Raw genomic sequence first — 27,071 nt, forward strand, 5'->3', positions numbered from 1 at the left:
TAATTTATGCCGAAACGTATCTAATCAATCCGGAATGACATCAAATTTTTCACACAAGTCATAAATGACGTAATGGACCAGTTCCAATTTCCGGAATCGAAATCCGACCTCGTTATCAATAATTCAACCTTCGACCAAACTTATAAATATTTTAAAACTTCAACTTTTATAATTTTTGCCAAAATGCGCCGAATTGTCCTACGGACATCCAAATCCAAATTCGGACATATGCCTAAGTCCGAAATCATCATACGGAGCTACTGGAATCATCAAAACTTCATTCCGAAGTCATTTTCTCAAAAGTCAAACTCCGGTCAGTTCTTTTCATTTATGTTTCAAAACAAAAATTGTTCTTTCAATTTAATTCTGAATCTTCCGAAAACCAAACCCGACCATACATGCAAGTCATAATACATATTAAAAAGCTGCTCGGGACCTTAAGCTACTGAATGAGATGTTAATTCTCAAAATGACAAGTCGGGTCGTTACATTCTCCCCCTCTTAAACAAGCGTTCGTCCTCGAACGTGCCAAGAATCTTTCTAAGGACATTAAATGACTGAGTGTATCATTGCACACATACTCGCGGTTTATTCTACTTCACCGCAATTTAACATGGGTCCGATAACACCATTTTAGTTGAGATTATTTCTCATGTTTACACTTACAAGCCTTAAAACCAAATTTCTTACACTTCAATCATTTTAAAAAAGACCTGATTTTTTTCACATTGACACACGGTGTTAGACTCAACCGGCTGTAGAAACTCGTGCCTACACTCACACGGCATATTCACATAGAATGACACATCATACATAGGCCCATAATAATAACTCTAGCCACAATGGCTCCCCATAATCAACTTCAGCACCGACAATTAAATTTCATCTCAGTTCAGGCCTTGTTTCAAACCTTCACAATACTGATAACAATGCAGGGAACATGAAAACCTCGTAATTATTTACCCTAATCATCGAATCACATTTAACGCCATCTGGGCACATAATTCGTAGGCTAAAGCACAATAAGCACGACACAACTATGACTAACATGCACAGATAAACACATAAAAAAATTATCAAATAAGTCCAATAGGCATAACCCCTTATCTGTACTATAATGCAAATCAACATCACAAGGGAGAATTTACAATACATGAATTTAACCACAAAGATCTTATCTCGATATAACTTCCACCGCGACACGTAGCCGGTTTAAACATATCAATTCACATTAAAATGCAAGGATCCCATCCTCAGCTCTGAATCACAAGTATTATGCACATCGTGCTAGCTGAAACTTTCCATTTCTTTTCTTTCTTCTTTTTAATAAATTCCGTGAAATGATTTCACAACACATAATGAACCCTCATACCAGTAGGGCATATAATTCATAAAATTGTAATCAATTATCCCTAAATTATATCAAAACCCATTGTAGTGAGTAACAGAAAGTCACTCTTAGCCTCACAGCTCTCATCAGTTACTAAAATAGAATGATAGACATGGTTATCGCCATAGAATCTCCCAACAAGAGTAAACACATAAGTAGATTACAAAATTATGAAACTCGCCCATAAGTGGAGCATGATAGGAGGACTCGCCTCGATACTCAGAACCGAATCAATTTAAGAAAAAATATTCCTTTATAACAAATTGGGGTCATAACTGTAATGACACCATCTGGTGTAGCGGCCCCAGCCATACCATAGCAATTATATCAACGAGCTGGGCCTCCCCTTCTAGGGCGCCCTCTACCCACCTATTCTCTACCCCCTAACTAGCTTTACATGTGGGGTAGTAACTAGAATAGAGCCTGTAGCCTGAGTGTTCTGATGAAATCCACCTCTCCTAAGTCTAGGACAATCTCTTATGATGTGCCTAGTATCACCACACTCATAACAACCCCTCTGCAGGCGCGACTGCTCATACTGAGATTGTGCTGGATAACTGGAATAATCACTGTAAGAACCTCGTGCCGGTGCACTAAAAGTACTAACTAGAGCACTACAAGTATTCTAAATTGCAGACTGGGCTGACCGACTGCCCGAACCTCCGCCATGATAAGTCATAGATATAGAGTAGAACCCACTGAATCCTCTAGAATTCTGAGACCTTTTGGCCTCCTTACACTCATTTTCTTTATTTCGAACACGTTCTAACATCCTCGCAATCTCTACTACTTGCTGAAATGGGATATCAGTCTACAACTCTCGAGCGATGCATATTTTAATATCATAATCGAGCTCATCAATAAATTTGCGGACTCGCTCTCTAACTGTAGGAACCAAGATAGGTGCATGATGGGCTAACTCACTAAACTTGATAGCATATTCTGACACTGTCATGGTGCCCTGACGCAACCGTTCAAACTCTGTGCGACACGCATCCCATAGAGTCTGGGGAACAAACTTTTTCAAAAATATTTCTGCAAATTGAGCCCAAGTTGGTGGTACTACATCGGCTGGTCTACCCTCTTCATAAACTTGCCACTATTGATACGCTGCTCCTGACAGTTGAAATATAGTAAAGGCAACTCTGCTCACTTCCACAATGCCATGGTGCGGAGAATACAATAACATTTTTCTAGAAATCCCTAGGCATCCTCCTAGCCGTGCCACTTAAGGTAGGTGGACTATACCTCTTAAATCCCTCAAGTCTCTTTTGTTCTTCTTCTGATGCCTCTGGATTGACCTCACGCTAAACAGGAATAACATGTTGTACCGGCACCACACCCGAAACCTGACCAATGCAAACCCGCAGCTCTAGAGTACGGGCGGTAGGAGTCTGAGCTCCTCTCCCGATCTGTGACATATTTGGTGAAATGGAGATCAATCCCGCCTGAGTTAATGTACCAAATATGTTCAGGAACTATGCTAAGGTCTCCTGAAGTCCGAGGGTAACAACAGGTGTCTCGGGTATCTATCCCCCAACCGGAGCTACTGTCGGCTCCTCGACTAATGTTCTGACAGGTGTTCTAGTTGCCAGGGGCGGATCTATGTACACGGTTCGGGGTGGTACGCCACCCGCAAGTTTTGGCAAAAACCTTATGTATAAATATATATATGTATAAGAAATAGGATATATATTTAAAGTGCCACCCGTAGAACAAAAGTGGCAAAGGTGCCAATGGCAAAGGTCTGCCTTTTCGTTCAGCAGGGCAAGAGTTCGAATCCAGGCGGGAGCAAATAAATTTTTGGCTTACATTCAGTTGCAATTTAAGGAAATTAAGTACACTACATAGCACACTCTTCTATATTTTATAGTAAATATTTTACTTTTCTATTTGTTTGTTTAAGGAAATTAAGTACACTACACAACACACTCTTCTATATTTTATAGTAAATGTTTTACTTTTCTGTTTGTTTGTTTGTTTAGGTATAAACAAATAAGATAAAATAATAATAAAAGTACTCTTTATAGAATATTCTCTTATAATTAAAGGTAAAACAATGCCCCAATTCCCCAAGTCCACTTTCCTCTTTCCCTTTCTCCAATTCTCGTTGTTTCAGCCTTTATTCACGCCACTGCTTCTGCTTCTTGCTTCTTTGTTAGACTGTTACTGTAAGCATTTATTTTTCTTTACCTTTGTGGATGCTTGATGCTTCACATATTCATTGCTCACTAGTCATTGCACTACGCCCACCATTGTAAAGTTTCCTCAATCCTCACCTCCTTGTGTTTATTTCTTAACCCTATGTGGCTATTTTTTTCGCATCAAATATATGTTCTTGCTATGTTTTTGTTTTGTATTTAGTTGGATATTATTGTTCTTGCTAAACTTTATTGTCACTATTTTGATTTTTTTTGTTATGTATTTCTTTGGTTGTATTTGAAAATCAAATGCCTCTTAAATGGTTTCAGTGTAGAATTTAAAATAACTAAACTTATTGATGGTATGACCTGGTAGAAATTATTCTTTATTTCTCACTAGAATGAACTTCTATTTTATAGGAATTGATTGAGATGGATAAATTTGTCACGAGGTTGGACCATTCTCAACCAAGTCCTAGTTGTCAATCCTTGATCCAAGCGAATGCCAATCATTCCTATCTTATAAATGAACTCGATTTGGGGTCACTTAAAGGCGATCCAGGAGAAAGAATACCTATTGCTGACTATAACCCTATAATACGAGATGAAGTAAGAAAATATTACATTCAACAAGGTCCTTGTCAACCTTCCAAGCATCAATTTCCCAAAACTCAAATGGGAGGAAGAATGCGTCAATTTGTTCCAAGTTGGTTCAATGGTCAATTTTCTAAATGGTTGGAGTATAGTGTGAAGAAAGATGCGGCATTTTACTTATGTTGTTATTTGTTCAAAAATGAATTTATTCATGGAAGTGTGGGTGAATTTTATACAAAAAATGGTTTTAGGGCTTGGAATAAGGGTCTTGAAAGATTGCGTTTACATGTTGGTGATGTTAATAGTGTCCATGATAAATGTTTCAAGAAGATGCTAGATTTATCAAATCATCATCAATCAATTCAAGTTGTTTTTGATAAGCACTCTGAGAAGTTGAAAAGTGAGTATCGAATGCGTTTAGAAGCATCAATTGATGTGGCAAGACTTCTATTGTTGTATGGATTGCCTTTTAGGGGCCATGATGAAAGTGAATCTTCAACAAATCAAGGCCTCTTTCTAGGATTCTTACGATTGTATGGGGACAAGCATACAGATGTGGGAAAAGTAATATTAGAAAATGCTCCACAAAATGATACTTTGACTTGCCCTATGATCCAAAAGGATATTATCAATGCTTGTGCAAAAGAAACATTAAAGGCTATAATTGGAGACTTGAATGGAGATTATTTTGGTATATTAGTTGATGAGTCCAAAGATATCTCACACAATGAACAAATGGCTCTTGTTTTGCGTTATGTTGATAAAAATGGTGAAGTGGTAGAGCGATTTGTTGATCTTGTCCATGTTAGTGATACATCAGCATGCTCATTGAAGGAAGAAATCTACTCTTTACTTTCGGACCACTTACTAAGTCAGTCTCAAATACGTGGACAAGGTTATGATGGAACTAGTAACATGAGGGGAGAGATAAGTGGTCTTAAGACTTTGATTATGAAAGACAGCTCATCGGCATATTACATTCATTGCTTTGCTCATCAATTGCAACTAACACTTGTAGCTATGTCTAAGAAGCATTTGGATGTCGAAGACTTCTTTTGTCATGTTACTAATGTGTTGAATGTCATTGGAGTATCTTTTAAGCGCAGAAATTTGCTTCGCCATCTTCAAGCTGAAAAACTAGAGCAATTACTTGAGTGCGGTAAAATTCATATCGAGCGAGGACTAAATAAAAAATGCGGGCTTCAAAGACCAGGTGATACTCGTTGGGGATCACATTTCAAAACATTAGATAAATTTATTGTTATTTTCTCATCTATTATTCGTGCGCTTAAAGTGATTGAACATGAAGGTTCTACCTCAAATAAGAGAAATTAAGCAAAATATCTTTTGAGTGAGATAATAACATTCAAATTTGTTTTTATGCTTCACTTGATGTTGAAAGTTTTGGCAATGTCAAATGAATTGAACAAGATCCTACAAAAGAGAGATCAAGATATTGTTAATGCCATGGAGTTTCTTAATATTACAAAGAAAAGATTGCAAGATATGAGGGAAACTGGATGAGAATCTTTGCTAGATGATGTTTCCTCATTTTGTCATATGCATGATATTATGATTCCCAAGATGGATGAATCCTATTTTCTTGGAAAGTCGAAGCGTAAGTCTTCTGGTATTTGTTATTCACACCACTTGCGTGTTGATATCTTTTATGTTGTAAGTGATGTGCAACTTCAAGAGCTTAATGACCGTTTTGATGTAGTGAGTAGTGATTTTTTTCTTGGGATGGCTAGTTTGAATCCAGCCAATTCTTTTGCTAATTTTGATAAAGGTAGAATAATGACTTTAGCAAAATGTTACCCAAATGAGTTTGATGAAGTACACATTCGAGACTTGAGTTATCAACTAGATACTTTCATATTTCATATGCGAGTTGGCAATACCAAGTTCTCCAACTTGCAAGGAATTAGTGATTTGGCAAAAGCATTGGTTGAGACAAATCTTGTGGAGACTTATTCGTATGTTTATTTACTTGTGAAGTTAACTCTGATTTTACCTGTTGCTACCGCAACTGTGGAGAGAGCATTCTCATCCATGAAGTAGATAAAGAATGAAAAGAGGAACAACATGGGTGATCAATATTTAAATAATTGTTTAATTTGTTACATAGAGCGTGATGTATTTACAAATGTAAGTAATGATGTCATTATTGATCGTTTTCAAAATATGAAAGCTCGTTGAGGACAATTGTAAATAGATTGTATATGATATTAAAATATTGTTGGAAGTTTTATGCTTTGCGTCAATTAGTTATAGTTATTATATTTTCTTTCGTTTGATCTATTTGTCTATATACCCCGAAGTCCCGAATCGATGCTCGAGTTTATCACATCGATTAGGGTTGGCACCCGTAACCCCTAAATCCTGGATCCGCCTCTGCTAGTTGCGACATGTGTCCTTCCACGGCCTCTTACAGCCTTAGCAGAATGCGCGAGTGCCTGCTCAGCTGACCCGGTAGCACGTGTCCTCACCATTTGTAAGAGAATAGAGATACAAAGGCTCAAACTCCAAAATTAACAAATTCCGCACGATAGAAATGAAAGAAGTGGAAATTTCTTAACAGTTTTGTAGCCTCTCGAAGATAAGTACAAACGTCTCTATACCGATCCGCAAGACTCTATTAGACTCGTTCGTGACTCGTAGAACCTATAAACCTAGAGCTCTGATACCAAATTATCACAACCCAAAATCCCACCACAGGCGTCGTGATGGCACTTAGTCTCTAAGACTAGGTAAGCCGATCACAATTTCAATTCAAATCGGTTTTTTTTTTGCAATAGAATTTAATAGAAGTGTCGAAACCAAAAGCGGAAACAATTATAAAAACCTCCCAAGACTGGTAATACTGAGTCACAAACTCTAACCGAATACATACCATGATCTCAAGAATGGAATACATAATACTGTTCGAATAAGATTTGATAGTACAATACATTGTAAAGACTCCAAGGGACTGCGACAACCAAGTAGCTCTACCTTGAATCCTTGTGATCAACACACTAACTCTGTCTGAGTCTGATATCTCCAATACCTGGCTCTGCACAAAAATGTACAGAAGTGTAGTATGAGTACACCACGGTCGGCACCTAGTAAGTATCAAGACTAACCTCGGTGGAGTAGTGACGAGGTACAATCAAGACACTCACTAGTCAAATAACTTGTGCAATATAGTAATATATAATAGTACTGAAAAATAACTAGCCATGATAGCAACAAAATTCAACCAGTGATATAAGCAGCAAGTCAACAAGAACACCATAATTATTGCTCAAACGAATAAGGAACACAAGTACAAACAATTAATCAAGTCCTTCAAATATAAATCTTTCACATATAATTCTTTCAGATAAATATCTTTCGAATATACTTCTTTCAAATAAATATCTTTCGAATATAATTCTTTCAAATAAAAGTCACTTTGTGACACCTCATTTCATAATCATAAAACATGGGTCTCATCCCACTTTCATATTTTCGCAACACAGGTCTCAATCCACTTTCATATTTCTACGGCACCTCATGCCCATATTTATATCACAATCGCACGGACAAATCGCGTGCCAAAATATCAATATATAAGATCCGCACTGACAACTAACATGCCAATAATAAAATCATCATTTACTCACAGCAACTCGTATCCACATCTCATTTCACAACTACACGGATAACTCACTTGCCAATATCATAAGCATTATATACACATGGCACCTCGAGCCTACATTTCGCATCACAATTGTACGAACAACTCACGTGCCAATAACATATTCCGCCCGGCAATAGCCACATGCTCATAATTTCAATATGTATCAGACTATTATCAAATTTATTGAATTAACAAAAAAAGTTGCACAAGATATAAAAGTAATCACAAAAAAATCACAACATCACGTGAAAATCACGAGAATAATAACCCCACATCATCACATAACATCCCAGACAATAACCACATTTATCTCTCCTATAGCCACCCTTATCACTCCTATAATATCCTCCCTTATCCCTCCGCCCTGGAAATATCAAATAGCCACCCTTATCACTCTTATAATAGCCTCACTTATCTCTCTGTTTAATAGCCTCCCTTATCACTCCGCCCAAACAATATCCCAACACACATAACAACAGTGAAATGCCACCCTTATGCCCGCATAATATCAACAGTGTGATGCCACTCTTATACGCCGTATAATAGTAACCCAAATCATACAATAATTCACACAGAATATTATCACAACAACGCGACATAATCAACTCGTATTTAAAAATTGCCCATAGGCCACAACCTTCCCAAAGATACAACGAAATTAATAAATATCACAGCAGATAGTCCACGGCTCAACACCATATATATAAAATATCGAAAATAACAACAAAGATGGAAAAGTAACTCAGCAAGTACAAAGCCTTCTTTAATCCAAATATTTTATAAATATATTAATGCCTCTTATTAAACTTATTTAATTAATTAATTGTGGATGGAAAATTCATAATATAATTATTTTTAGAAAATGTCAACTCAACAAGCACGCAGAATTCACATAAAAATCAAAGTAGCAATTACACCAAATTATTATATAAAACAATTTCGACAAACAAAGAACGAGGCATGACAAATAAGGATTAATAAGTGCCAGTAAATTTCCAATTTGATACTTAAAGATGGCTATGACTTTAAACCAATAAAATTTGCACATATAAACCTGAGTAGGTACTCGTCACCTCGCGTACACGGCTTTTCACATTTCACAAATGGCACATACGACTTAATGCCTAAGGAGTATTTCCCCCACTCAAGGTTAGGCAAGATACTTACCTTTTTGGAGCTATGCTCATATTCCAAATTAGCCTTCTCGCTTGAAATGACCTCCGGACGGCTCAAATCTAGCCAAATAAATTATATAACTTCATTAAAATTTTAAAAATCATTCCGGATAATAAAACGCCGACTTAAAATTTCACATTAAAAAGTCAACGCGGGGCGCGCATCTCAGAACCCGACAAAATTTTTACGAAATCAGAACACACATTCCAATACGAGTTCAACCATACCAATCTTGTGAAATTCCGATAACAAATCGACCTCCAAATCTTAAATTTTTGTTTTTGAAGAGTTTTATAAAAATTCCAATTTCTTCCATTAAGACTCGAATTAAACGATGAATATAACCATGGATTTATGAAATATAATTACTTTTAGATATATAACATTTACCCAATTTGAAGTCGTGAAGAAATCCTCAAAATCACCCAAGAACCAAGCTTCAAAAATTCCAATCGAAAATGATGAAATGACCATTTTTTGGTCCTTATGATTCTGCTCAGTTTCGCTTCTGCGGACAAATTTGTCACGCCTGTGAGCTCGCTTCTAAGAGAAAAATCACGCTTCTGCGCTTTCGACGCTTCTGCGAGCACTGTCGTCGCACCTGCAATGTCGCAGGTGCGAAAGAAATTCCGCTTCTGCGAGAAACCACCAAGCTGCCAACTTCCACTTCTTCGTGCTGGAATGCGCTTTTGTTGCACAAGTTACTGCTTCTGTGGCCTGCTTGATCAGCCTCTACCAAGCTTCCCTTCAATCATTTCTGAGAGGCGCAACTTGCTTTTGTGAGATCACTTCTGCGATCAAGCTTCCGCAGAAGCGATTGCACCAACAAGTCCAAAATTCTAGCATTTCCTTATGTCCAAAAATCAATATGTTAACCATCCGAATCCACCCGATGCCGTCGGGACCTTGACCAAATATACCAACACATCCCAAAATATAATACGAACTTAGCCGAGGCCTCAAACCACATTAAACAACGTCGAGACTATGAATCGCACCTCAAATCGAATTATAAGTGTTCAAATCTTCCAACTTCTATGATTCACGCCGAAACGTATCAAATCAATCCGGAATAACTTTAAATTTTGCACACAAGTCATAAATGACGTAATGGACATGTTCCAATTTTTGGAATCGAAATCTGGCCCCGTTATCAACAATTCAACCTTCGGCCAAACTTATAAATATTTTAAAACTTCAACTTTTCCAATTTTCGCCAAAATGCGCCTAATTGTCCTACGGACTTCCAAATCCAAATCTGGACATACGCCTAAGTGAGAAATCATCATAAGAAGCTATTGGAATCATCAAAACTTCTGTAGTCATTTTCTCAAAAGTCAAACTCCGGTTAACTTTTTTCATTTAATTTTCAAAACAAGAATTGTTCTTTTAATTTAATTCTGAATCTTCCGAAAATCAAACCCGACCATACACGCAAGTTATAATGCACATTAAAAAGCTTCCCGGGACCTTAAGCTGCTGAACAAGACGTTATTTCTTAAAATGACAAGTCGGTCATTACATTCTCCCCCTTTTAAACAAATGTTCATCCTCAAACGTGCCAAGAATTTTTCTAAGGACATTAAATGACTGAGTGTATCATTGCACACATACTCGCGGTTTATTCTACTTCACCGCAATTTAACATGGGTCCGATAACACCATTTTAGTTGAGATTATTTCTCATGTTTACACTTACAAGCCTTAAAACCAAATTTCTTACACTTCAATCATTTTAAAAAAGACCTGATTTTTTTCACATTGACACACGGTGTTAGACTCAACCGCCTGTAGAAACTCGTGCCTACACTCACACGGCATATTCACATAGAATGACACATCATACATAGGCCCATAATAATAACTCTAGCCACAATGGCTCCCCATAATCAACTTCAGCACCGACAATTAAATTTCATCTCAGTTCAGGCCTTGTTTCAAACCTTCACAATACTGATAACAATGCAGGGAACATGAAAACCTCGTAATTATTTACCCTAATCATCGAATCACATTTAACGCCATCTGGGCACATAATTCGTAGGCTAAAGCACAATAAGCACGACACAACTATGACTAACATGCACAGATAAACACATAAAAAAATTATCAAATAAGTCCAATAGGCATAACCCCTTATCTGTACTATAATGCAAATCAACATCACAAGGGAGAATTTACAATACATGAATTTAACCACAAAGATCTTATCTCGATATAACTTCCACCGCGACACGTAGCCGGTTTAAACATATCAATTCACATTAAAATGCAAGGATCCCATCCTCAGCTCTGAATCACAAGTATTATGCACATCGTGCTAGCTGAAACTTTCCATTTCTTTTCTTTCTTCTTTTTAATAAATTCCGTGAAATGATTTCACAACACATAATGAACCCTCATACCAGTAGGGCATATAATTCATAAAATTGTAATCAATTATCCCTAAATTATATCAAAACCCATTGTAGTGAGTAACAGAAAGTCACTCTTAGCCTCACAGCTCTCATCAGTTACTAAAATAGAATGATAGACATGGTTATCGCCATAGAATCTCCCAACAAGAGTAAACACATAAGTAGATTACAAAATTATGAAACTCGCCCATAAGTGGAGCATGATAGGAGGACTCGCCTCGATACTCAGAACCGAATCAATTTAAGGAAAAATATTCCTTTATAACAAATTGGGGTCATAACTGTAATGACACCATCTGGTGTAGCGGCCCCAGCCATACCATAGCAATTATATCAACGAGCTGGGCCTCCCCTTCTAGGGCGCCCTCTACCCACCTATTCTCTACCCCCTAACTAGCTTTACATGTGGGGTAGTAACTAGAATAGAGCCTGTAGCCTGAGTGTTCTGATGAAATCCACCTCTCCTAAGTCTAGGACAATCTCTTATGATGTGCCTAGTATCACCACACTCATAACAACCCCTCTGCAGGCGCGACTGCTCATACTGAGATTGTGCCGGATAACTGGAATAACCACTGTAAGAACCTCGTGCCGGTGGTGCACTAAAAGTACTAACTAGAGCACTACGAGTATTCTGAATTGAGGATGGGCTGACCGACTGCCCGAGCCTCCGCCATGATGAGTCATAGCTGCAGAGTAGAACCCACTAAATCCTTCAGAATTCTGAGACCTTTTGGCCTCCTTAGACTCATTTTCTTCATTTCGAACATGTTCTAACATCCTGACAAACTCTACTACTTGATGAAATAGGATATCAGTCTACAACTCTCGAGCCATGAATATTTTAAGATCATAATCGAACCCCTCAATGAATTTGCGAACTCACTCTCTAACTATAGGAACCAAGATAGGTGCATGACGGGCTAGCTCACTGAACCTGATAGCATATTCTAACACCGTCATGGTGCCCTAATGCAACCGTTCAAACTCTGTGTGCCACGCATCCCGGAGAGTCTAGGAACAAACTCTTTAAAAAATATCTCTACAAATTGAGCCCAAGTTAGTGGTACTGCATCGGCTGGTCTACCATCTTCATAAACTCGTCACCATTGATACACTGCTCCTGCTAATTGAAATGTAGTAAAGGAAACTCCGCTCACTTCCACAATGCCCATGGTGCGGAGAATACAATAACATTTTTTCTAGAAATCCCTAGGCATACTTGGTAGTTGTTTCACTGAAGGTAGGTGCACTATACCTCTTAAATCTCTCAAGTCTCTTTTGTTCTTCTTTTGATGCCTCTGACCTGACCTCAGGATGAACCGGAATAACAGGCTATACCGGAACCTGACCACCCGCTACTCTGGAGTATGGGCAGTAAGAGTCTGAACTCTTCCCCCAATCTGTCAAATATTGGTCAAACAAAGATCAATCCCGCATGAGTTAATGTACCAAACATGTTCAGGAACTGTGCTAAGGTTTCCTGCAGTCCGGAGGTAACAACATATGTCTATGGTGCCTGTGCTCCAACTGGAGCTACTGCACCTCCTCGAATGCTATTTTGACTAGGGTTCTATTTGTAGTACGTGTCCTTCCTCAGCCCTGGCCTCTTGCGGTCCTAGCAAAATGTGCACGTGTCTGCTCAGCTAACCCGGTAGCACGTGTCCTCATCATCTGTGAGAGAAAAGAGATACAAAGGCTCAAACTCCAAAATCAACAAATTCCGCACGACAAGAATGAAAGAAGTGGAAATTTCCTAACAGTTCTGCATCCTCTCGAACATAAGTACAAACGTCTCCGTACCGATCCGCAAGACTCTAATAGACTCGTTCGTGACTCGTAGAACCTATGAACCTAGAGCTCTGATACCAACTTGTCACGATCCAAAATACCACCACAGGCGTCGTGATGGTACTTAGTTTCTAAGACTAGGTAACCCGATTACAATTTCAATTCAAGTTATTTTTTTAAATAGAACTTAATACAACTGTCAAAACCAAAAGCGAAAATAATTATAAAAGCCTTCCAAGACTGGTAATACTAAGTCACGAACTCTAACTGAATACACACAAAGATCTCAAGGGTCGAATATACAATATTGTTCGAATAAGATTTGACAGTACAATAACATGGAAAGACTCCAAGGGACTATGACGACCAAGCAACTCTACCTTGAATCCTTGCGATCAACACACTAACTCTGTCCGAGTCTGATATCTCCAATACCTGGCTCTGCACAAAAATATGTAGAAGTGTAGTATGAGTACACCACTATCGGCACCCAATAAGTATCAAGACTAACCTCGGTGGAGTAGTGACGAGATACAGTTAAGACACTCACTAGTCAAATAACCTGTGCAATATAGCAATATACAATAGTGCTAGAAAACAACTAGCCATGATAGCAACAAATTCAACCAGTGATATAAATAACAAGTGAACAAGAACATCATAATTATTGCTCAAACGAATAAGGAGCACAAGTACATACAATTAATCAAGTCCTTCAAATATAAATCTTTCACATATAATTCTTTCAGATAAATATCTTTCAAATATATTTCTTTCAAATAAATATCTTGCGAATATAATTCTTTCAAATAAAAGTCACCTCGTGACACCTCATTTTATAATTATAAAATATGGGTCTCGGCCCACTTTCATATTTTTGTAACACGGGTCTCAGCCCACTTTCATATTTCGACGACACCTCGTACCCATATTTCTATCATAACCATATGGACAACTCACGTGCCAAAATATCAATATATAAGATCTGCATGGACAACTCACGTACCAATAATAAAATCATCATTTACTCATGGCAACTCGTGCCCACATCTCATTTTACAACTGCACGGATAACTCACGTGCCAATATCATAATCATTATATACCCACGGCACCTCGAGCCTACATTTCATATCACAACCGAACGGACAACTCACGTGCCAATAACATATTTCCGACAATAGCCACATGCTCACAATTTCAACATGTATAAGACTATTATCAAATTTACTGAATTAATAAAATAAGTTGCACAAGATATAAAAGTAATCACAAGAAAATCACAACATCATGTGAAAATCACTAGCACAATAACCCCACATAATCACATAACATCCATGATAATAGCCACTCGTATCTCTCTTATAGCCACCCTTATCACTCCTATTATAGCCTCTCTTATCCCTCCACCCTGACAATATCAATAGCCATCCTTATCGCTCTTATAACCACCCTTATCACTCCTATAATAGCCTCCCTTATCGCTCCATTTAATAGCCTCTCTTATCACTCCGCCTAGACAATATCCCAACTGTAATGACTGGGCCGGTCATTTTGAGAGAATTAGCCTTGAACCCCTAATTATTGCTCCCTATACTTCATTTTTGGGTTTGTGACTTGCCGGGAGGATTTGTATTTGGTTTCGGAGTGAAATGGGACATATAGTCCTTAAAGGGGGAAGTTTAAGTCATAAGATTTGACCGTAGTTCAAACTATATGAAAAAGACTCCAGAATAAAGTTTTGACAGTTCCAATAGCTTTGTAGGGTGATTTTGGACTTAAGAGTGCGTTTGGATATCTAATTGGAGGTCCGTAGGTCATTTTAGCGTCAATTGGCGAAAGTTGGAAAGGTTGATGATTTTTTGGAAGTTTGACAGGGAGTGGACATTTTTTTGATATCGGGATCGGATTCTGATTATAGAAGTTGAAGTAGGTCCGTAATGCCAATTATGACTTTGTGTGAAAATTTTGAGGTCAATCGGACTTGATCTGATAGGTTTCGGCGTCGGATGTAGAAGTTTAAAGTTTTAAAGTTCAAGAGGCTTGAATCGATGTGCAATTCGTATTTTTAGGGTTGTTTTATGTGATCTAAAGGCTCGACTAAGTCCGTATGATATTTTAGGAGTTGTTGGTAAGTTTGGTTGAGGTCCCGGAGGCCTTGGGTAGATTTCGGATGGTTAACGGACCAAATTTGGATTTGTGGGAATGGCTGAAGGCACCAGTTCTGGTGTAATCGCACCTGCGCAAGATTGACCGCAGGTGCGATCCCGCAGAAGCTATGGATCACCTCACTTCTGCGAGATCGCTTCTGCGATCAAGCTTCCGCAGAAGTGATTGCACAAAAAAGTCCAAAATTCCTGCATTTCCTTAAGTCTAAAAATCGATCCGTTAACCATCTGAAATCCACCAAAGGCCCTCGGGACCATAACCAAATATAAAAATACGTGCCAAAATATAATACGAACTTAGTCGAGGCCTCAAACCATATTAAACAACGTCGAAACTATGGATCGCACCTAGAATCGAATTATGAGTTTTCAAATCTTTCAACTTTTATAATTTGTGCCAAAACGTAACAATTCAATACATAATGACTTCAAATTTTGCACACAAGTCATAAATGACGTAATAGAAATGTTCCAATCTTCGGAATCAAAATCTGACCCCGTTATCAATAATTCAATCTTCGGCCAAACTTATAAATATTTTAAAACTTCAACCTTTCCAATTTTTGCCAAAATACGCCGAATTGTCCTACACACTTCTAAATCCAAATCCGGACATACGCCTAAGTTAGAAATCATCATACAAAACTATTGGAATCATTAAAATTTTATTCTGGGGTCGTTTGTTCAAAAGTCAAACTCCGATCAATTGTTTTCATTTAAGTTTCAAAACAAGAATTGTTCTTTCAATTCAATTCTGAATCTTCTGAAAACCAAACCCAACCATACACGTAACTCATAATGTACATTAAAAAGCTGCTCGAAAAAATAAAAAAATAGTTACATTTTTATTAAATAACTTCGACCATGTTTCAGACAATAGTGGTCACATAGCTTGGTGCTAAAATCCGCGAACCAAATTTCCGACCGAATCTGCCTCTATTTAAAAGTTAAAATTTTACCGTTGACTGTATTTGCGACTGAATCAGTCGTAAACATTTTTAAAAAATTAAAGTTTTAATTTGCGACAAATTTGGTCAGAAAATAAAAATAATTATTAGTGTTCCGACCAAAACGGTCGAAAATCTATTTTAAAAACCCTATATCCAACCCCTTTCTTTCTTTCTCTTCTTTTCTCTTTCTCTTTTTCCCCCTTCTTTACCCACCCCAGCAACCCCCGTTCCCCCGTCCCTCATGCCTCCGCCGGTCCCTCAGGTACGTCTCTCTCTCTCTCTCTTTCTCTTTCTCTCCTCCCTCTATGGAGTCAATATTTTAATCTTGATTTTACGATTTTGCATTAGTTATTATTTTTTTCTTGTTTAATTTGATTTGACGTATATTACAAGTGTAGATGATGAGTGCACTTATTGTTTTGGTTACACCAAATGTATATAAGTAATTTTTCATGTCTACTTTTTTATTAGATGGCCATTTTAATTCTTTATTAGAAGGTATTCACATATATTAATTGAATGGCTCAATCTTTGTTGTCAAACTTAATTACTTCTTGACATGTTTGAAAATAATCGTGATTACCTCAATTTTATAAGAACAAAGTGACAATCTTTCTTAAAATCCATTAGTACTTGTAAATGCAAAGAGCTAGCTTGTGGAGCAATAAAAATAATAGATTGGTAGCTTAAGTCAATAGAAATTCAAATGCATCTTATACTAGTGCTAGAAGCGCCACACTTTAGTCTTTTTGTTTTCATTTCTTAAAAAACATTAGCGATGTGTACATGGACTTTATGAATATATAACAAGCTATTCAAATTTAATTGGTATAGTCAAAGACTTATATTTTAGATTAGGGATTAATGTGAGAGTTCGAGTGTTAGATGATTTTAATTTAGAAGAATATAACGTATTAATTAAAATACTTTGGGATAATGATAAGTATATTTTAAAAAGGAACGTTTGAAAGAATATAACTTCTTAATTAGTTTAAATAAAATAAATCATTTCAAATATCTCAATTCTAATTTTCTCTTTGTGTTAGAGAATTGTAATTTAGATATAATATATTAATTAAAGTATGTTGGCAAATAATAGGTAAATTTAAAAAAGGAACCTTCGAATTGGCGTAACCTATTAATTACTTTAAATAAACTAAATAATTTTATATATCTTATAAATTTTAAGTTTTTTTATTTGTGTAGATGGAATTTGAGCATCGTAGATGGATGTATAATAGGAATTATCCGAATCGTACGGGGTTGCGGGATAAATTTATAGAAGGGGTTGCTAGCTTTCTTGCTAAGGTAAAACACTTGATGATTTCCTTATTGAAGAGACGATTAGGTGCCCCTGTGTGAAATGCAAGTATCTTAAGTTATTGGGGGCCGATATTGTTACTGTTCATTTGTATAATAAAGGGTTGGAAAATTATTATGTGTGGACTCTGCATGGGGAGAGTCATACAAGTGTAGATGATGTTCATTTTCAAAACTCATCTGGTGGTGAAGAAAGTAGTCCCATAGCGGAGAATATTAGTGTTGAAAATTCTAGATTTAATGAAATGATGAGGCATGCTTTTGAGATGTTCTCTGGGGCTCAATTTGAACCAAATGATGAGACTAAGAGCTTCTTCAAATAGTTAGAGGAAGCTAGTTGTCCGTTTTATGAAGGCGCAACGCATTCCAAGTTGTCTGTTGTAGTTAGATTACTAAGTATTAAATTGGATAATTCTATTTCTCAAGCGGGCATGGATTCTATCATTGGCCTTATGAATAAACTTAATCCGACCAAGAATGACTTGCCCAAAGATTTTTACACGGCAAAAAAATTGGTTTCCAAGTTGGGTCTTTCATCAGAAGGATTGATTGTATTGAGAAATGTTGCATGTTATTCTATAAGGATGATGCAGTTTTAGAAAATTACAAAATTTGTAACCAGCCGCGTTACAAAGAAGTCACAAATGCTAAACAAAAGAAGGTTCCAGTAAAGGTGATGCACTTCTTACCCCTTATACCAAGGTTAAAGAGGTTGTATGCATCAATGAGTTTTGCTCCTCATATGAGATGGCATTAAGAACATAGAAGGCCAAATGGTGTGCTATGTCATCCATCAGATGGAGAAGCATGGAAGTATTTTGATAGGGTGTTCCCAGACTTTGCCGGTGAACTGAGAAATATTAGGCTGGCATTATGTGTTGATGGATTCACTCTATTTGCAGTGTCTGTTGCACCATATTTATGTTGGCCAGTGTTTGTTTCTAACTTGTATTATTCTAAGTCCACACAATCCAAAAGATTGATGTATACATGCAACCCTTAATTGATGAGTTGAAGTTTATTGTGGCATGAAAGTGTGTAAATATATGATGTATCAACTAAGCAAAACTTCAAACTCCGTGTTGCTTTGATGTGGACTATAAATAATTTTTCTGTTTATGGAATAATGTCCGGGTAGTCAACTGCCGGAAAGTTAGCTTGACCGACTTCTATGGAAGATACAAAGGCATTCACTTTGAAACATAGATGCAAGAACACATGGTTTGACTGTCATCGCTGCTTCTTGTTAATGGATCATGAGTTTAGGAGAAATATTAGTGCATTTATAAAGAACAAAACTGATTATGAGGAGCCACCGTATGTCCTGTCACCTGAAGAGATTTGGAACAGAGTTAGGGATCTACCTAAGGTAACCGAGTATCCATTTCCTAATAAGATACCTGGGTATGGTGTAACATACAACTGGACAAAACAGAGTATTTTTTGGGAGCTACCTTATTGGAAGCACAATTTTCTTTGGCATAATCTTGATGTCATGCATATCGAGAAGAACTTTTTTGATAACTTCTTTAATACTGTGATGTATGTAAGCAACAAGACAAAAGATAACTTGAAATCCATGATGGATTTGAAAGAATATTGTAGGCGGGCTAAGTTGTACTTGACATACTTGAACAACAAGATTCAGAAGCCTAAGGCTAGTTACACATTCACTTTGGATGAAAGAAAAGAGATTTATGATTGGGTTAATAATTTGAGGATGCCTGATCGGTATGCATCAAACTTATCTAGATGTGTTGACATGAAAGAAGGGAAGTTGACGTCTATGAAAAGCCATGATTGTCACATTTTCATGAAATCTTTGATGCTTGTTACATTCAATGCTTTGCCTAATAGAATATGGAAGCCCATCACAAAGAATGCTTATTTTTTAAGGAGTTGTGCTCTAGCATATTAAGGGCGGAGAACCTAGCTTACATGGACAGTAACATTCTCTTAAAGTTGGCAAAAAAAATTCCGCTTGGTTTTTTCGATGTGATGGAACATTTCCAATTCACCTTGCGCAAGAGGCACAATTAGGAGGGTTAGTTCAATGTAGATGGATGTATCCCTTCTAAGGGTAATTATCTTTAATCATTAATCCTTATGTGTTTCATTTTAATATTATTTCATCTCAAAATCGTGTTATGCGGGATGATTGGCAAATGTAAGTGGGCCGTAAAAAATAGATCAAGGGTTGTGGGATCGATATGTGAGGAATATCTGGCTAGAGAAACAACTTACTTATGTTCATATTATTTTGAACACGATGTGCCATATTTAAAAAATAGACCTGATCAGCATGATGATGGTGGCAATACCGATCCATTGGCACCACCCTTTTCCATATCCAATCAACCTGGAAAAGGCAATCCAAAACGTAGTCCAACACGATTTTTGACTGAGATAGAGCTAAAGTCAGCTACAACACATGTTCTACTAAATTGTCCCGAAGTCCAACCTTATAATACGTAAGTGTACATTTATATTACCGACTTATATTCAATATCAATTATCAATCATTTTAACTAATGAAAAGTTTCAAATATGTCAGACAGTTGTTTTGTGTGTACATATGGGCATGAGCATGTTTATCCTAAGTTTGCGGAATGATTTAAACACTTTGTAAGTATTAGCGAAGTTTCTTCCAATGCAAATTATTATCAGGTGTACGTACTTTTTAATTTCTAATTAACTGTTATATATTGGGTTCGATTTAGGTTCATAATCCAGATATAAAATATTTTAGTAATTGTTTTTATCTATGACTTCGTTTTAATATTATTTTGCACAAGCTGTATGTTTCTTCTCTTGCTCATTTAAATATATATATTTTTTATTTCTCATGAAAAGAAACAAAGGTATAGCCTATGGACTTAGAGCGCATCCGTCGTCCAGTCGCATTATTTAGTGGTGTTTTTGCTTCACCCGAAGAAATTGAGAAAATGCGGACGCAAATTGATGAACTGTCCCAACAATGGAATAATGCTAAAGAAACAATAAGTATGATAAGGACATTCATGGCAAACCATGGAAAACAACGTTCAATGGTAGAATCTAACAATGAGGAGACTGAAACCGATGATGATCGGTAGTACTAATTTTGAATGTAATATGAGTTTAGACTTTATTGGTTTCGGCTTGGTTGGTTTTACATTTGAATTATGTGTTTAAGACTTGAATATCATTTGGTTTAAGTTTTTTTACTTTAATGTGCTTTAATAGATGTGTTTACACTTATTTGAAAGTGTACGTTGTATAGTTTGGTAGTTTCATATTTGATGTTTTGTTTGTTGGTTGAATGATTGGTTTAATATTTGAATGATTAAGTTGGTTGAATGATTGGTTTTGAATTACAGGTGGTGTAGCTTAAAATGCAGCAGAATTCTGCTGAAAAAATTCAGATTTTCCGACTGATTTTCAACTACTTTGGTAGAAAAACTTAATTGGGAATTCCCAGATTTATGATTGAAGTGATCGAAAAAATTAATTATTTTTTAATTTTTTCGATCGATTTTGTCGAAAATTATGAATTTAATTAAAATTAATTATTAAAATTACTGACAAAACGATCGGAACTGTCAAGAAATTATTAATAATTTATTTTAAATGTGTGACAGATTCGGTTGCAAAATTACCGTCTGTTTCGAACGCAAAAGTCAAATTTAGTCGGTCTCCCAGTTTGTTTCCTCTTTGTGGCTATTTTGATCACAAATTTCCGACCGTTTTGTAAAAATAAGTGATTTCCGACCGAAATGATGGTCGAAAAATTGACATTCTAGTAGTGCAAGTTGTTGGATGAGTTAATTTGGGTTGTCTCCAAATTGACGTATTAATAAACATATGCAAGCATAGCCTAAAAGAGGGGAAGATCAATTATGAAAATTAGAACCCTTCATTTTGGGGAAGTACACAAACAATCATTTTTAGGGGTGCTATTTAGAAATTAATCGATACTTATTTTGTCTGAAAATTTGAACTACAATCAAATTCAGGACATTTGTCTCTCGAAAAATTGAACAGAAAAACTGAAACCCAGAACACATTAGTTAATTCTTAAATACCAGCCCTTTAAAACGATTTATTGTGCTGCAACTCTAATTCCTATGAGTGTTTTTTAATTTTTTTTATTTTCTATTTCCTTTTTTCCCTTCACAGTTGTCTAGGTTCAATGAATTTAGTAGGTTAAACACTACGTTAAGTACTTTTATGACTAAGATTAGCAAAATATCTATATTTCCATCTTTTGAAGCATACAAATTTCGTGGTCCAATGCATCCACATTAAAATACGGTTTTGCAAAAATGAATTTACGCAAGAAACCGTCTAGGTTCAATTGAAAACTTTCCATACAAAAGTTAGTACTACTATGTGCCATGTACATATCGAACATCAACATAATGCATATATACATACATCAATATATTCCTATAAAATTAGGGGTAAAAAGGACAGCTGGCGTATAAGATATCCGCGTTCACGTAGATTTGATGCTTTATCCTTTTAAATAATATTTACACAATTAGTTCACTTATTAGGTAATAACCAATAAATTTCTTAAGAAATATTAATTGATAATCTAGTAACCAACATCGGAGGCGGATCTAACATTTTTATAACGTAGGTGGAAGAAAGGAGAAAAAAAGAAGTATCAAGTGGGAATTGATCCATATTCCTTTAAATAAATAACTCAACATTCAATTAAGTGCACCATATAGCCTATTTGGAGCATGAATGCCAGCAAATAATATTAGATTGGAAAATATGTACATAAAATACCTAGTTTGGCGAAGAGACCATGTGTTCACGTGCCTCGTATACTGAGCTATAAATCGCCCCCTAACCTATTATTATAAATTAAATTCAGCTAGTAGATCCACTAAACATAGTCTATTCAAGCAGTGGCCGTCTATTTATGGTCCTTTTGATGGTTGGTGCGAGCCCAAAATTGAAATACATTAATTTTTGTACAAGTTATACATTTAATCGATCTGCCAAAAATAATTGCATTCGCTAGTCAAATATATAAAAAAATTATATATTAATTACGAATAAAATATGTATATTATATATTAATACACAAAAAATTTATATTTTGCTGATATTATTTTTGAAAGCAATTATACAATGTAGTTTCCCCTTAATATTGTTTGATAGAGAATCCCAACTGCTGAGGTAAAATAACAACAAAAGCATCGGCATAAAAAATCGATCACTTTAAGTACTCTTAAGTATAGATTTCAACATATAATCGAAAAATAACGACAGCAAGTGATTGAGTTTAATATATTTTAGATGTCACGGTATATAACTTAAATTTTTTTACGAATTTGGAAAAATTCACTTTACTTAATTAGAAAATTACTCGTGAAGAAAGAGCCGAGGGAAACATGTGCAATTTACCCATGAAAATAAGACACATGCAATCACGTTTATGTACACACATCCATATGTAGTCTACATACAAAAAGAATTAAATTAATTATTTACGCGTTATCCTTCTGTTTTGTCAGGCTATAAATACTTAATTTTCGGACAAAGCGGTTCCTCCTCCTCCTTCCTCGTAAACCTTAGAGAAAGAGAGAAAAAATACAAGAAACAAAAATCGTTGTTTCTCTATCCTCTCTCTCTCTCTCTAGGGTTTCTGTTCTTTCAATATCTTCTTATTATTCCATTTTCTCTCTCCTCAAATTCATTCATTTTCAGAAAAAAAAGATTTCTGAGGTGAATATAAAGGCATTGGCTTTGATCCATTTTGAGTATTGAACCTTTTTTGGTAAGTTTCTGCTTGATCTCCAATTTATTGGGTATTCATCTTTTTCTTTTCTTGGTGTTATTTTCTTTTGTTGTTTCTTCTATTTTCACCCATTTTCTGTTATTTAATAATATTTTCAAACTTATTGGTTTTAATTTTATGGCCTTTTTTCTTTATTTAGGGTTTATAGATGTTTGCTTAATGCTTGTACATTGTGCTGAAAAACTTGTATCTTATGCTTTATAGCTTGTACGGTCGGCTGTGCTTGTACATTGTGAGTTAATGCTTTTACTAGCATAGATTTGGGTAACTTTTAATTAGAAAACACAGTTCCCTTTTTGTTGTTTTTTTTTTCTTTTTTGGAATACAATACGTGTTTTTGGGTTTGGCTATGAAAGTTAATTTTCAATAGATTCTTTGGCTGTTGAATGGAAAGTAAATAACTAAATACTACTATCAATTGTTTTGGATAATTAAGTAGCTAATTTTGTTTGTATAAGAGGCCCCTATAACCTTTTTGGTTTGGTACATTACACAATGAGAGAAATAGAAAAGAACCAAATACAGTTGTATTTTGTTAATTGTATTTTGTCCTGCTCTGAAGTAATGTCTTTTTCTCTAATAGGGACAGAAGTAATATTTGGAAAACAATTTTAACTTTTTGCTTGTATACTTTTCTTGCGGGGGGCCAGAACCATCTAGTGGTAAGAGAGCCTAGTGTCTGATGTGTTTGTTACATGTCATATGTCCGAACCTTGCAACAGACAAAAGCCCCGTTTCTAAGTAGGAACGGGTAGAGGTGTTTCCCATTATCCATAGACGCTATCCCTTGTGGATTTCTCGGTTATAAAAAACTATTATATTTTTTGTATATGTGAATATTGCATAATCCATGTTATGGTTAATGTTGCAGCTATTAGCTTGAAGAAGCTTTTGCAATCATGGTTTTCTGGATTTTTGGCTATGGCTCCTTGGTATGGAATCCAGGATTTGAGTACGATGAGAAAGTGATAGGTTACATCAAGGATTACAAGCGTGTGTTTGATCTTGGTATGTTGCTCTTATGCCGAGTTTATTGATTCATTAATGGTTGATATTTGTTTATAGTATGGTTGATTTGATTTTAATTGCATTTATGTGTGAATCTATCAGCTTGCATTGATCACAGAGGTACACCTGAACACCCTGCAAGAACTTGCACCTTGGAAGAATCTGAAGGAGCTATTTGCGTAAGTCTGATGTCTGCTAGTTACTTTCTTTACTATCTTCTAATTGAGAAAGACTTTTAAGTAGAAATGTTGATTTTATTTCTCTCTTTAATGTTGTATAGACATGTTCCTTTGTTGTCATTGATTGTATAGTTTAGTCTTTTCAACTAACTAATCACTATGCATTATGCATTTGTATTGCATCCTCATGTGGTGAGAACTTAATAAATTTACTCTATAATCCCACTCTCAATGATGGAGACTATAATTGTGGTTAATTCTGTAATTTGTTGATATTGAATCTTGTGGTTTTTTCTTTTCCCCCAAAATATTATTGTCATGGCTTGTGCCAATTTTACTGATATGTGCATTTTCTTTCAGTGGGGTGCCGCTTATTGTGTGCGAGGAGGTCCTGAAAAGGAAAAGAAGGCAATGGAGGTATGTGAACTATTATATAATGATTTATCGTATGTGGTCATGGTTGTTCCATTTTTCTTCTTGCGGCCTCGGTTTTAATTTGTCTTTGTATCCTCTCTTATCACGTGCCGTTCTAGTCTCTGATGTTAATTCTTTAATCTATACTTTACAGTATCTGGAAAGAAGAGAGTGCGAGTATGATAGTAAGACCTTAGTAGACTTCTTCAAGGTAAGCGCATAACGTTTTCGAGTTGTGATTGGAGTTTATTGTGATAAATTAATAGAGAATTAATGGAATTGTAAAGAGAGAACATGTTCTTTCCTCAATATGTTTTCTTTATTCTCTTTCAGGAAGAAGACTCTGATCATCCACTTTTAACTGGAGTAATAGTGTAAGTTCTTTGTCTGCTCTCCAGCTTTCTTCTCTCGAACGACCTAGCTTAGGCTAAAAGCTTCATAAAACTAATAGAAAGATAGGAAAATTGGTATGGTTGGACCAAAAGCGCATTGAGTTGATTGTTCTGTTTTATCATTTCAGGTTTACATCCACTCCTGACAAGGTGAATAATAAGTACTATCTAGGACCTGCCCCGTTAGAAGAGATGGCCTGGTACGTAAAGATCATGTTTCCTCAAGTTTAAGCTTCCTAAGTAGTCTTTTATCTGAGATGCAACTTCTTAAGCTGTAACTAACTTCCGTATCCCACTGCAGGCAAATTGCGACTGCTCATGGTCCATGTGGGAACAACAGAGAATACATATTCAAAATGGAGAAGGCTTTGTACGATATTGGTCACGAAGATGATTACATCATAGAGCTGGCAAATGAAGTGCGGAAAGTGCTTGATATCATGAGTTCTGGGATTCAGAAGGAGAATAAACTAGCTGGTTCGCCCCGCATTCCACTCAAGACCCAAACTTCACCTGTGAAAATCTTTTCGATGCCAGAAGCTGTAGTTGCTGTTGCTGCAGACTCGTAGAGAGAAATGAGTATGAGGAATAAGTAGGAGTTAACCATGAGATAATTGTAGGAGGGTTTAATTTCATTTCTTACTTTGAACAGACTAATGTAGTGGCATTGCTGTTGAATTATGTGTTCCAAAAGTTTCTAGCCGTTTAATGATCTCTGTTAGTAGCAGCACTACTAGTAGGCTTTATATATCTATCCTTAAACTTAGTAGTACTTGGCCAGAGAATAAGTTGACCTACTAACTACATGATACCACGACCAGTATTGTTCTTTGTAGGAACATGGATTCTTGAGCTCTTAATGAAATTTGGGCAAGTATTCTACATCTTGAATTTGCATAACCAGAATTATGGCAATTTGCCTGTAGATTACATGACTCCCCCACTTCCACTCTCTATTTACGTCTCTTGTACTTTCTATGACCAAATCTTCTAACTGCAGTAGAGTTTGAATGAAGCTCGTGAAACTCTTCACTATCTTGTAAGAGTGTTAAGATCATAGCATGTTACACGAAGGCGCTACTTTCTGCTTGTAAAGGCAGCTACCTCTTTAGTATTGTCGCACAAGATAACCGCGCTGCCTTCTTACTGGCCAATCAAATCAAAATTATCTTTTGGTATACCCAAGTAGAATCACATAATGCGCTCTGTGCTCTCTACCACTGTTTTAAAAGGCGTTTTCGGGGCGAGCCCGGGGCGAGGCGTACCAAAAATGCCCCGGGGCGATAGTGTGGGGCGAAAGTCTCAAGAGGCGTACGCCCCGCAATTTGGGACTTGCGTTCGGGGCGTACTCTCGGGCGTTCGAGACGCGTTTTTTTAGTAATGATTAAGCCCCAGATACTTTTTTAAATTAAAATAAAATTTGTTGAATTAGTACTTCATATAATACCCAAATTCTCAAAAGTCAGTTTGGTAATTACTTAAAAGGTTTAAAAAAGAACTCAAAAGTATTAAATTTAAAAGTAAAGATCTTTTTTATTGATTTAAGCCCTAATTCATGGTTTTCCCAATTTTTTATCTTGTCCGCTAGTCTGCTAATATCTCCCAAAAGCAACGAATATTTAATTTTTTTTACAAATACAAAGAGAACTACATTTTTCTTCATAGCAGCAA

At 36.2% G+C, this 27,071-nt stretch overlaps 3 protein-coding genes across 3 annotated transcripts; all 3 read left to right on the forward strand.

The window, feature by feature from the left end:
- Positions 1 to 3,963: 3,963 nt before the first annotated feature.
- On the forward strand, positions 3,964 to 5,649 carry LOC104095882 (uncharacterized). Its single transcript, XM_009602123.2, has 2 exons — positions 3,964 to 5,434; positions 5,528 to 5,649. Exons 1-2 carry the CDS (start codon positions 3,964 to 3,966, stop codon positions 5,647 to 5,649), a joined length of 1,593 nt encoding a protein of 530 aa, XP_009600418.2.
- Positions 5,650 to 5,709: 60 nt separating this feature from the next.
- LOC138902330 (uncharacterized) lies at positions 5,710 to 6,186 on the forward strand. Its single transcript, XM_070190181.1, has one exon. It carries the CDS (start codon positions 5,710 to 5,712, stop codon positions 6,184 to 6,186), a length of 477 nt encoding a protein of 158 aa, XP_070046282.1.
- Positions 6,187 to 23,105: 16,919 nt separating this feature from the next.
- LOC104090560 (gamma-glutamylcyclotransferase 2-1-like) lies at positions 23,106 to 26,284 on the forward strand. The gene is made up of 8 exons (XM_009595682.4): positions 23,106 to 23,386; positions 24,279 to 24,415; positions 24,518 to 24,594; positions 24,955 to 25,011; positions 25,163 to 25,219; positions 25,342 to 25,382; positions 25,529 to 25,600; positions 25,702 to 26,284. The coding sequence occupies exons 2-8, from the start codon at positions 24,307 to 24,309 to the stop codon at positions 25,967 to 25,969; spliced, it is 681 nt and encodes a 226-aa protein (XP_009593977.1). The 5' UTR covers positions 23,106 to 23,386; positions 24,279 to 24,306; the 3' UTR covers positions 25,970 to 26,284.
- Positions 26,285 to 27,071: the final 787 nt, after the last annotated feature.

Source organism: Nicotiana tomentosiformis, chromosome 12 (genome assembly GCF_000390325.3).
Source record: "Nicotiana tomentosiformis chromosome 12, ASM39032v3, whole genome shotgun sequence".
Taxonomy (NCBI): Eukaryota; Viridiplantae; Streptophyta; class Magnoliopsida; order Solanales; family Solanaceae; genus Nicotiana; species Nicotiana tomentosiformis.

Coding starts and splice junctions, on each gene's coding strand:
- LOC104095882 (XM_009602123.2), top strand. CDS start 3,964: ATGGATAAATTTGTCACGAGGTTGGACCATTCTCAACCAAGTCCTAGT. Junction 5,435..5,527: donor TAAAGTGATTGAACATGAAG/GTTCTACCTCAA, acceptor TGATGTTGAAAG/TTTTGGCAATGTCAAATGAA.
- LOC138902330 (XM_070190181.1), top strand. CDS start 5,710: ATGGATGAATCCTATTTTCTTGGAAAGTCGAAGCGTAAGTCTTCTGGT.
- LOC104090560 (XM_009595682.4), top strand. CDS start 24,307: ATGGTTTTCTGGATTTTTGGCTATGGCTCCTTGGTATGGAATCCAGGA. Junction 25,383..25,528: donor CTTTTAACTGGAGTAATAGT/GTAAGTTCTTTG, acceptor TTATCATTTCAG/GTTTACATCCACTCCTGACA. Junction 25,601..25,701: donor CCGTTAGAAGAGATGGCCTG/GTACGTAAAGAT, acceptor ATCCCACTGCAG/GCAAATTGCGACTGCTCATG.